General features: G+C 51.0%; 1 protein-coding gene across 1 annotated transcript in view; it reads right to left on the bottom strand.

The window, feature by feature from the left end:
* Window positions 1–12,300, bottom strand: part of Cacna1c (calcium voltage-gated channel subunit alpha1 C) — a gene marked incomplete at its 5' end in the record, with an annotated part of 685,364 nt that overhangs the window by 53,939 nt on the left and 619,125 nt on the right. The window contains 1 exon segment of the mRNA NM_001172923.1: window positions 9,826–9,909. Coding sequence (NP_001166394.1) covers window positions 9,826–9,909 — 84 coding nt within the window.

The raw sequence follows: 12,300 nt of genomic DNA, 5'->3' as shown, positions 1-12,300 counted from the left end.
TGAGAGGAGGGCCCCGAGATGGTGTAAGTGCTACCTGAGGGGGAGGCATATCCTGCTTACAAGATAAGGGAGGAAAACAGCCCCCTTTGCTGTCTTGTTGTGTTACCTCTGTGCCACGCCACCCTGCCTTGGAGCCAGCTGATTATGGACTAAAACCTCCGCAAACCATGAGCTAAGTAAACCTTTTCTTCCTTCATTTTGGGTGTCAGGTATTTTGTCTCAGCGATGAGAGAAAAGTAACCAGGACACTAAGAATGCTGCAAAGTTTACCCAAGCACAAGTCAGCTGGGATAGACAGAAGCAGAGGAGAAACATCAGTGATATTCAGATTGAGAGTGAACGGGGGGACACACGGGTAGCCGAGAGCAGTCTGTAAGCAGAGCCCCAGTTCTAGCTCAGGAGAGTGGTGTGACTGAAGTGGATCTTTGCCAGCCGGAGAGGCCAAGGCAAAGGGCTGGGGTGGGAAAGCGCAGGGAACAAGGTGCGGCTGAGTCTGAAGGTGGAAGAGCGAGGAGGAGACAGGACACCTCCTGCCACTGCTGCAGCCAGTGTGCTGAAATCCCTTGCTTCTGTTTGCTTCTCTGCATGCAAGTTCAGCAGGAGGGGCAGCTGTCTTGTATGTAGTCACTGGCACGCAATTGCCACATCCCTTCATCATTACCCTCAAAAGGGTCTTTGGCCACAGGCAGAGAGTGCAGGGGCTGGGCTGCTGCTTCCTGGCTGTCCCTTCTTCTCCCTGTCATCTTGTGCTAAGTGGCGGAAGGTGGCCAGGTGTAAGTTGCTTGTGTGATGAGCTGCACAGCAGCCAGTTCAGGTGACTAGCGGTGGCTTAAGCCTCAGGATTCACTCTGTCATTCATGTGCAACTTGTGGCCCCTGCTGGTGCTGTTCTCTGCCAGAAACACACACTGCACAAGACCAGTTACAAAACAGCCAGCATGGTTTCATGTTCCTCTGCGCAGGGCAGCTGGTATCCAGTCATCCAGACACACAAACAGTCAAGCCCATGAAGAATCAGTGAAGGCCATCAGCTTGTTGGCAGTGTTAACAGCACCAAGACCTGCACAGAATTCCGAGATGGAAAGAGGGAGTGGGAGAGGGAGAGAGGGAGGACGAGAGGACAGAAGGGAAGGCGAGAAAGGGAGAGAAACACAAGTACAGCAAGGCAGGGAGACACTGATTCAATAAGGGCCCAGCAAAACAGGTGATTCTCAGGGTTGGAGCATTACATATAGGGACACATGGGTGTCAGAACTGGTTATGCTTTTGGAAATGCTGTGGGCATTTTGTTGTTGCTATTCTTGTTTTGTTATTGTTGTTGAAGACAGGGTCTCACTATGTAGCTCAGGCTAGTCTAGAACTCATAAAGTCTTCCTGCCTCAGCCTCCCGAGTACGGCATTACAGGCATGGGCTGCCCTGCCTGGCCCCTGTGGGCATTTTTAATCCTGTCCATGGTGCATGCTGCGCATCCTTAGCTCATGGAATGTTCTCCTGCTTGGAGGGTTTCTCGAAAATGCACTGAGGATGGCTGGCTGGGTCTGTGGGAACTAAATGACAGGCACCAGGGGGACAGGAAGCCATCTGGCCCAGCCTGGGGCATGTGTGACAGTGCCTGCTCATTCTTCTGCCCTAGGGGAGAGAAGAGGGCTATGTGTGGATAAAAATGATGAGAAAGGAGGGGAAAGGAGATCAGGAAGGGCAGAAATGAAGTGGCTTGGCAGAAGGCAGAGGGCCAGGGAGCCTTGACACCGTGTCTGTGTCCGGACACCCGAACCATTGATCACGGGTGAATTAACAGTCCAAAGCAGGATGTCCATAAAAATCACATTCCCACGGACCTCTAGGGTCAAGTCTACACGACACTTCTCAAGGCAGTGGCTTTTAGGAAAACGTTCTGTCTGAGGGCCCTTTATCAGTCCATCTCTCTGTTCCTACTGTGACTAACGTCACAGTGCCCTGTGCCTGCTGCCCACACAGCCAGCCTAGGGTTCCCAGGCTCTGTTGTTTTCAAATGGATTGCTGATGCTCAGATAACTGGCATCACTTTCAGGACCAAGTATGGGCCTGCTAGGTCCTCGAAGGGCCAGCTTTCTTCCAAGCAGAATGGAAAGTGCCTTGGTGAACTCTTAGATAGATGAAAATATCGTCCCCACTCTGGTGTCCTACAGCTGAGGTCTGAGCTTAGGTGCACTGAATATTAAACCTTTGAGTTGAGCATTAATTTTTTGGATCATATATGAAGTCACTACCATCTTAGTATGAATTAGTGCATGGAACCATTTCATTGTGGAGGCAGACCTATTGGCAGCATTCATTGGTGGAATCAAGGGCGGTGCTCAAAGGGGCCAGAAGTTGGAAGGAAGCCCCAAAGGGCAACAGGAGGGAATCTTGCAGTAGGAAAAGGGGATGTAGATGTGTCCCACCCAGCTGTCCTGAGACCACAAATATTCACTCAATTTGTACATAGCGCTAGCTTAGGCCACACCAACCACTGGCAATAGCACCCATCTGAGCCTCTACTGAACAGACAGGGCTGGAGGTCAGGGCCCAGTTCCCGGTTGGTCTTGTTATGAAAAAGCTGTGAAAATAAGCAAGTTGTCCCCTGATTCTGGCCTTTTGTATCCTCGTCTATGACTGCTCCCTTGGTCTGTCACATAGTGGGTGCTCGATGCCTCACTAAGGAGCACGTGGGTACAGCCTGGGCTCGGTGGTCTCTGAAGTTTCATCTGCCTTACTGTTCTAGGGTGAGTCCACTTCCTGACCACCTTTTCTACCCTTATCCCGCATGAGAGCTCCGGAGGACCCTGCCTAGCCTCATCTGTTCATCCTGTTGGCCCTTTCCCTGTTCGGGCAGGCAGTGATGGGGTCCTGGGGCCCAGCCCAGGCTCAGAGGGAGCTGGGCCTGCTGCTCTGAGTGTGCACCCCAGACTGGAGACGGGAGGAGGCCGGCTGTGGGGCGGAGTGCTGAGCCACCCACGGGGTGGGGGCAGTGTTGTCCATGGTTCAGAGCAGACTGCCTTTCTCCCACCTCTGCAGGACACAGAACCAAGGCAGGAGCCGGCTGGCATGGCTGTGCTTATGGAAGCCAGTGAGGCTGGGCCTGCCAGAAAGGTATCAGAGATGTGGGTAAGGGAGATCTCAGGCCATGACCATGGCGTGTCTGTTCCTGGGCACTTCCTGTGGCCACGTTCCAGCCTGCCCCGCCCTCAGTCTCTTCCTCAGGCTGCTGATGCCAACCAGGCAAAGAGAGAATGTGCTGCCTGCTACTTGCTTGGCTCTTGGCCACAGGCCTGCTTGCTAGGTAGCTGGGTCCTAGCATCTTACCGCTTCCTGTCTGAGCATCCAAGGGCACCCTGGCCACCCTTGGGCCAGCACTGGCAGCACCTGCAGCCACCAAGAGGTTAAGTTTACTCAACTCTGGGAGGGTGTTGGATGAGGACCTCTGTGCACTTCAGGGGCCACCAATCCTTGCCCACTGGCCATGCCATGCTACAGGCAGCTCAGCTCAGCGATTCAGCCACTGGGCTTTGAGGAGATGCAAGAGTCAATTCTCAGACAGAATAGCTTTGAATTCCAGGCTTTCCACCCTGAGCAGTGTGACTTGGGCAGGTTGTTCATCCCATCCGTGCTTCGACTTCCTCGTGTCCATCAGTCCTCGGAGCATTTCGGCCCATTATGTATGTAACGTCCTGCACTCAGTGCCTGGCATCAGTTCTCTGCTCTCCTGTTCTCCTTCTCTCTTCTCTCTCTCCTCCTGGTCACAGCCAGTGCCATCATTGCACTTTCCCGTTTTGGTCACTTCCCGGAGCCGAGGCTTTGTACCGACATGAATCTTCTGTCATTTCCTCCTCTGAGGTCTGGAAGCTCGCTAGCACCATGCTCTTCCCTCACCCTGGCTCTGTACCATTGCTTCTCTCAGATGCTGACTTTTCTGTCCCTTCTCTGTGCATCATCGCATGAGCCACACCAAAGCCAAGGGGCCTGGGCCCATGAGGAGCTGTCAGCCAACACCCGCTTCAGCATCACGGACTGCCAGCTACCTAATGCTGTCCTAACTACCCCTGCAGTGAGGAAACTGAGGCTCAGTGAGTGAGGTGAACTGCTCAGTGTCACCTGATGTCACTGTGTCCGTGTTGGAAACAGAACCAAGGCTTCTCAGTTCCTAGCTTGAGAATATGTCTCTATATTCAAAATGCAAGTATCCAGGACCCTCCGTACTTTCCATTATTTAAAGTACTTGAAAGGACAGTGGAGAAGGGTGTTCAGGAAGTCTGATGGCCCACACCCCAAGTTGATTTCAGTGTGGGGAGCAAGTATGATGCCACAGTAACTTTCATGAGCAAGCACAGGAATATGGGGCGTATGACTTAAGGCCCAAGAAACCAAGTGCATTCTTTGGAGCCCCTGACTTGCACTGTGGCCTCACATGGTGCAGAGGAAGAGCAGCAGGAATCAGAACAAGGTGATGTGTCAGGAAGGGAAAGGGCATGGCATGAGTCTTAGCCACCAAAGAGCAATTTAACCTAGTTACCCAAGGTGGGGACTGAGGGTGGCACTCTGGTGGCACCCATCCGTTGTTCAGAGGATGTAACTCTGCAACTTCAGAGTGAACAAAAATTACGCATGGAGGAGCTTTGAGCACAAAGGGTCCCCACTTATTCATGCCGGAGGCCCCTGGCCCAACCCTCTGCATGTCTGCTCTTCCTCTGTCCCTTGGCATGCTCCTCCTGGACCATGCTTGGAATGCCACCTATCTGCTGAGCTGCTATGAGCTAGGATTTAGGTTTGTGTACTCTGCGGTGTGTGATGGCAGACCATCACAGTGGAGCTCCTGCTGCACACATCCAAACTGCTCTGCCTCATCTCCCCCCACTCCCACCAACTCCCTCCTTCCGCAGTCATGCTGAGCATCTGTCCTTCTCCCACACCCGCACCCAGAGTGCCAGGAAACACTGCTCTACTTTCAAAACAGAATCAGGGCCTGGCCATTTTCCACAATGATCCTATTACCACCACATTGTCCTGCAGGCCTGTCATATCCCACGTGGATGGCTACTTTGCTAGATGGTCTCCTAGATGGTCTTCTGATTGCCACCCTTGACACCGACAGATGGCCACAGCGGCCTTTTAGAACATGAGCCACCTCATGCGATACCTCTGCTCCAGCCCAGCAGTGTATTCCCTTCTGCATGGAGTAAAATCCCAAGCCTGGGGCCCGCCTCCTCTCAGAACCACGCATTCTCTGCCCACCTTGGTCAGTCTATACTGGCTGCACTGGCCACCCCTCTGCCCATGAGCTCCCCTCCCACATACCTTCTGGATGACCCCTACTTCCTTTACATCTTCGCTTCGTTCAAATGTCACCTCCTGACGAAACTCGGTCTCATTCAAAGCAGTACTTGCCTTCTCTGACCTGTCGCTGTTCTTTTTCCCAGAACACTCGCCACCTCCTAACATACCTTATGATCTGTTTTCTCACTTACTGCTCACAGTCTGTTTACCCTTCTCTAGACTGTAAGCCCTCGAGGGCAGGAACTTGTGTCTTGACCACCTGTGCATCCCAGGCACCTAAAACACTGCCTGACACACAGAAGGAGAGACCATAAACACTGTGGAAGGACTGGAAGGTAGCTCCTGAGATTGGTGGGGAAATTGGCTGCCTGAGAGGGAAAGGCAGGGGACAGGAAGCCGAACTTAATGGGAGCAATGTTTGGGAGGGATGTCAGGGTGAATGAGGTGTCTGCTGAGGGCAGTGGGAGCTGATTCATCCAGGTATAAAGAGTCAAGGGTGAAAGGTTACTGGTGAAAAAGCCCCTGGGGTTGCACTGAAGCTGAAAGTATGGGCTCTTTCTGAATTTGGAACATGTGTCTAGCAAACACTGCAACCCAGGGATGTGAGGTTTTCTGAAGGATCTCATGTGCCTGGAAAGAAAGTCCTGGAGCTCCTATAAGCTGCGCCTAACGTGACGGAGGAGGGTGTACTGCCCACAGTTTGTCACCCACAGTGTTACACACTATCTGAGTGCAGGAGGACATCTGAACCAGGGGTTTCGTACAGGTCGACCGCGCCATGGGCAGTGGTCATCAGCCTGTGCCTGCTCAGATCTGGCAGTGCCTTGGCCATTTCTGTGAGTCAGTCGTGTCTGGGAAACCATGGCTCTAATGTGTCTGTTGGTGCCAAATTGTAATTAGACCAAAAAAAAAAAAAAAATACAGTCTGGTTAGAGACCAGGCCCTAAAGCCAGCCCAGCAGGAGAGAATGTCATGTGCTTGGGAGCCCCATCTTTTCCTTTCTACAGGACCTTCCAGCTTACTGAAAGTTTTCATTTTGTTACATATATATATAAAACAGTCCTGAGGGTTGAACCCAAGGCTTCTTGCATGCTAGGCAAACCCTCTACCTGCTGTACCCCTGAGGCACACGTCCAGCCCGTTTTTCAATTTTATTCTGAGACAGGATCTCATTATGTAGTCTGGGCTGGCCTCAAACTTGCAATCTTCCTGCCTCAGCCTCCAAAGTAGCTAGGTTTACCGTGCGTGTCACTACCTTCAGCCTAGATGCTCTATGAAAGCTTCAAAAACCACTGCTGAGTGTCATTTTCCTTTGACAGAAATGGGAGTTAAGTCTTAGAGCATTTCAGTAACAAAAGAAGACTCAACAGCTTTCCAGTTTTCTAATTTCAAGCCCAGTTCTTATTTTTGGGTGGCATTGTGTTATTCAGGAGCCACTGGTGATGTGGAGGAAAAACATGGTCCAGGAATAAATGTTGGGCCTCCGGACACCCTGGTGGCTCCCAGTCACAGACACTGTTGCCATCTTCTCCCCGAGGCTTTGACACCCCAGGTCCTTACCATGTGGGAGAGAAGTATCCCCTCAGGATGGAGGGAGTGTGGGGGAGGATGCAAAGCATGGGCTGACAATGGTTGTTTGTTACTCTGAAAAACATACCCTACTTTGGCAGTGATGTAAAATAGGAATAGAGGAAAGTTGGGAGTGAGGACTGGCTGGTGGGAGCAGCCTGGGGGTGAAATGTGAGATCTGTATGTGTATCGAAGGATCTCTGAGTAGGATCTCTGAGCTAGGTGTCAGGGTGAGCCCACCGCCCCCAGGGGCCAGAGGGTACTTAGTCTCTCCACCATTCCCTTCAGCATTAGCAACTTAGCATGAGATCATTTTATCTGTCAAATCCATGGGTAGTTAAGCGTTAAATGAGGTCTATGCAAAAGTGAATCATAAACAGAAAAGCATGGTACAAAGGTGAGGCTCTGCTGGATGGTCCCAGACTCTTTTCTTCTTCTGCGCCCTCCCACCCTACTTCCAACACAGCCACTTTTCCTGTAGAAGTTTTATATTCTAGGATATATGGAAATGTGTGTGTGTGCAGGTGTGCCTGTGTGCCTACCTACAGGCTATGGCTGGAAAAGATGGTGGGTGTCTAAACTTAGAGACACACTGTCGTCAATTCCCCCGCCCTTGCTTAGACACGCTGACTCCTCATCCTCACCACTTTCTGCAGCAGTTCTGAGTCCTCTTTCATGAGGGCTTTAAGTGTCTGTCACGGCTGCCACCATGTCCCAAACTGATTCAAAAACGTTTACGTTTTGTGGCTATTCTGACTCTGGGGAAGAGCTGGAAGTCTACTGTGCTAGCCACCCTGAATATGGAGGATGAGGGCCGTAAGAAAGCTTTTCTGAGCCTACCTTTCCATTGGATAGCACTGGGCAGGAGCCTTCGCCTAAAAGACACTCGTGAAAGCAGGCTTCCAGCTTCTTCAGAAAGTGGCAAGAGCAATGTGGTAAGTGTGTTTAAAGTCTTCTTTTTGAAGAAAACTTTTTGTGGGGGATTAATGCAATGTATCTCTTACTGTAATAAATTTTCAAAATTTAAATATTCATCATATATCTTACTTACAATGTATGTGCTTGTGTGGGTTTTCTTTGAAAAGGGAAACAATCTGAGATAGCATGGCGGGTGAGTGCTGTGGGCTTTACCAAGAGTGAAAGAGCACAGAGGAGCCCCAGGACCACAATGAGTCCTCTCTGCTAACCCTGGGCAGCAGCTTGAGGGTTTCCTGTGTTCCCTGCTGTGGGCTTGAAGTCCCTCTATACAGCCTCTGGGCTGATCCATGCTGCTGTCTGCAGAAGGTGCAGCCCACCTGTGCTGTCCCTAGGGTGCCTGCAGCATAGACCGCTGGAGGGTGTGAGTTGTAAGCTCGGACCTCTGGTCTCTAGGCTCATGGGCTAGAAGGGCACCAAGGACACAGCACAGGGCTCGTCCAGCCTTCCATACTAGGAATCCATTCAAGAAGGGTGGAGGTCAGAGCATTTGTAGGAGATCTAATTCTTTTCAATGATCTGAGTATTTATGGAAAAAGTCAAGGCATTGTGCACACACACATACAAACACAAACACAGACACACACTCGAGACAGAGACAACTCGAAGTTCTTGGCAACAGAATCTGAGCCTATAGGGTGAGCAGGGAGGGGAGGAGAACAGATGGGAATGTGGAAAGTACAGCAGCTCTCTTCCAAAATCCACCGGCCAGAGGAGGGGAGCACACAGGGCCTTCTCAAGGAAGGGGAGTGACCAGGGCAGGGTAAGGGTGCATGGGGGAGATGGGGATGCTTAGATCAAAATTCTAAAGCGTCTGTTCCGTGCTGTTATTCAATGGTTCAGTGCATCGAAAGTTTATGCAAACATTATCAGGTTCTTAATTAAGGAAAAATAATGACAAAAATTAAACAACACGTTAAAGACTAGCTGCAAGAAGGCTTGCCTATAGATAAAGAGAGAAGATATAAACATGCCAGGTAACAGAAGCCGTGTGCAGGAACTGGTAGGAACTGTATAGGAGGAGGCAGCTCTTGGAAGGTGAAGGCTGCAGAAGGTCTGCATGCAGGGGCTGGGTTCTTTCTGAGGCCAGAGAAGGGGGAAGACGGTGTTCAGTAGTGGGGACCAGGCAGGTGCACCAGTCCGTTCTCTGTGGTGGGTTCTCGTGGAAGTGGAAGTGAGGTATTTACATGGAGCCTGCTTCCAAGGCAACTCAACTGGGAGAGAGAGCCCAGGAGTTCTCAGTAGATTACCCAACCACCTGGCTCTTTAGTTTTCCTGGAGAAAAGAGTGCAACCAAGCATTTAACATGATTGGCTCTCCTCTCCCAAATGGCCTAGAGAGGGTAGGCTGCCCGCACAGGCTGCTCATGTTAAGCTGGAACTGTCCATCCAACATGCAAGACAGTCAGGTGGCCCTTGGGAGAGCCGGCTACAGCCACCAATGCAGCCAGTGGTAGGGGCGGTCTATGTGGAGAGAGTGCTTTTCCAAGACGTTTCAGACATGGACAGGCAAGGTGGAGAGGTGGTCGGGTCAGAAGGTGAAAGTGGGGCTCAGAAGACGTTTGAGCCCAGCCCCTGCAGCTGCACAGTGCTGTAAAAAATCCTTCATTTCCTCATTCCGTAATTCTCAGAGCTGCATCCTCCTATACAGTGTGAGTCATGCCAGGCTGATTGTAAGGGACAGAGAAAGAGATGCAGCAATCAACACTTAAAAGGAAAGGGAAGCCCTAATGCGTTCCAAAAGTGGAAACAAACAAACCAAAAAAAAAAAAAAAAAAAAACCCCAAAAAAACAAAAAACAAAAATTTAAAGCAACAACAACAGAAAAATCCTTTGAACCAATTTTAACAAACAAATAAGAAATGAAATTAAAAATCAGGAGGTGGGCAGGAGAAAATAAAAATGAAGGACAAAAATAAACAGGGGAGGGAGGGACACATGGCTGTTAGAGCAGGCACGGACAGTTAGGTCACAGACGCCATGTACTTACGTTTACCTCGGTGATTGCTATATCAACAATGCTACCCACAACAATCAAGGCGTCAAATGTATTCCATGCATCACAGAAATAGTGCTGCATGGGGCAGAAAAGCCGAGAAAGAGAGAGAGAAGAAAGGGAGAAAAAAAACCAATAACAGGAGAAAAACAAAACAAAAGGGAAGAGGGAAAATGAAAAAAAAAAAAAAAAAGGCATGAAAGAAAGGAGAGAAGAGAAAAAAATGAGAAAAGAAAGAGGTTACGTGGGCATATTAAATACTCTCTTACCACTCTACAGTTCTGGCGGCTCAAACCTGGGCAACCTGGTTTTCGCAAGGTGGAGAGGCCTGACAAAAGCTGAGTTAGTCCGAGGTGACGCGGTGGGAGCCACCTGGGAGGGGGCTGGGTGGCGCCTCCTGCTGCACCTCCTCCCTCCACTGGCTCCGTGCTCGGGCCCAGCGCAGCTGGGCAGAGCTGGGATGCGTGGAAAAAAAGGAGGACAAACTCCCACTTTTTTTCCCCACAGGACGACGGCAGGTTCATTAAAAAGCATGACCGGAGGCGGGTAAAACAAGAAATTAAAAAAAAAAAAAAAAACCAAACCAAAAACATAAAAGAGGTAAAGAAAGAGCGAGAAAGAGAAAGGAAGAGAGGAAGCAGAAGAGGTGGCAGGAGGAGGTTTCCTGGGGAGGGCAGAGTAATACTCACATTAGTCTCACTGAGAATGACATCAATAATGCTCCCAATCACGATGAGGAAGTCAAAAACATTCCAGGGATCACTAAAGTAACCCTACATAAGGGAGGGGCAGGCAGGACGGGGATTGAAAAGGATTATTAGACAGACAAGAACAGAGCAACGTCACCCTCAGAATCATTGTCCAGGCACCGGTGTGTCGTGCCGCTGGGAGTTCCACGTGCCCTCGCTCTGGTCAGGAGCCTGGGAGCCCAGGAGGGAAGGGACCAGCAGGAACGCCAGCCCGGCTTCGCTGCCCCCACTTTCCCTTTGTCGCATGGTCTCCATCCCAGCTCTCCACCTTCCTTCCAGAGGTCCTTCAGCTTCCAGAAGGGGTGGGAGTGGGTGGGGGTGGCAGGTCCTGCCAGCCACAGTGCTGCAGGGACATGGCTAGGGTCCCTTTAATTCCCACCCCGGGAGCATGCCATACACCCCCAGTGTGAATGGAAACATTCACACCAGGTGCCAGGCTGTGGTCCTATGGGTGAGGTGGGGACTGAGAAAGGCCCTGCAAACTGCAGCCATTGGTGTGAGCCAGAAGGAAGGCCAGGTGAGCTGAGCTCAGAGTTAGCCAAAGGCCTGCTGATGAGGACAGCATCTATAGTGGGCGGGGCTGCATGCAGACGGAAGCAGGCCAGCCCTCGTTCCTATGCTAGACCTGCCCCAGCCTCTCCAGGCCGGTTCTGCCCTGGCAGGGCTTTCCTAATGAAAGGACAGAATCCAGGTCATCCTCAGTCTGGCAGTGGCCTGCGTGGCTCGAGGTGGTGCTGTTGGCAGTGTCTTCTAAGAACCTCCCGGGGGTCTTTGCCCCACATCATCCTTTGATGAGGGTCCCACTGAAAAGCAAATGCCACCCACAAGTGGGTAACATTATTAAAAACTTTCCTGGTCACAGGTTTGATAGGGCTGGGCTGGGAAAGAGAATAGGGTTCCTGGCTCTTCAGAAGCAAATGAAGGCCTTAGAGTCATGGAGGGGAGACCCTAGCATGGAAGAGAAGACCAGTGTCCCGCCTTTACCAATGTCTCCAGGTGACACAGGTTTATACTCCATTCTTGGAGAAGGAAAGCATGAATATGCATGAAAGACTTTTTTTAAAAAATATTCTTGGACACTGGCCACCAAGGAACAGACTGCAGATGCCTGCACGGGCACAGGAACAGCGCACAGGGTTCTTGGGTCTGGCCCATTTGCCTCTCTGGACTACAGTTCAGGAACGAAGCAGGCCTGCTCTCCCTGAGTAGAACAGAAAGGTCCTGGTACTACGGAGTTTTATGAAAGTACATTTGTCCCTGTGTTTTGGGCAATGCTCTGCAATGGGGACGAGATAGGGTTGGCTACATATTCTCAGCAGAGCCTGCATTTCCCTGTCCCCCAAGCTCATGGGGATGGAAATCTAAATGTTGGTGAGCCAATCGTGAAGCAGAAAGTTTCTTCCAAAAAGTTCCCAGCCTTTCCTTAGCAGCCTCAAAGGCTGCCAACTTTCTTTACGTTTTTACCCCCAACAGGCAAGCATGTGTTCTCTTCTGTTTGTTCCCGGCTCTGTCCAGCCCCCTTAACCTCCCTCCTGCCCAGCCATGTCCTCTCTGCAGAGGGACGGCATGACAAGCTGCCCTGAGGCTGTTATTCTTAGCATGGGAGGTCAGGCCGCCCGGGAAAGGGGCCTCTTGGTTCCCAGGCATTTTTGCCAAAAACAAACAAATGCCACCTTGGAGACTTTGGACAGGCAGACTGGAGAGCAGGGGTTTGCCAGGG

This window comes from Cavia porcellus, unplaced genomic scaffold, assembly GCF_034190915.1.
Source record: "Cavia porcellus strain 051 isolate PalLab524CR breed Dunkin Hartley unplaced genomic scaffold, mCavPor4.1 scaffold_19, whole genome shotgun sequence".
NCBI classification, from domain to species: Eukaryota; Metazoa; Chordata; class Mammalia; order Rodentia; family Caviidae; genus Cavia; species Cavia porcellus.
Note: the sequence above shows the minus strand (reverse complement) of the source record. Positions and strands in the feature narration are given on the sequence as shown.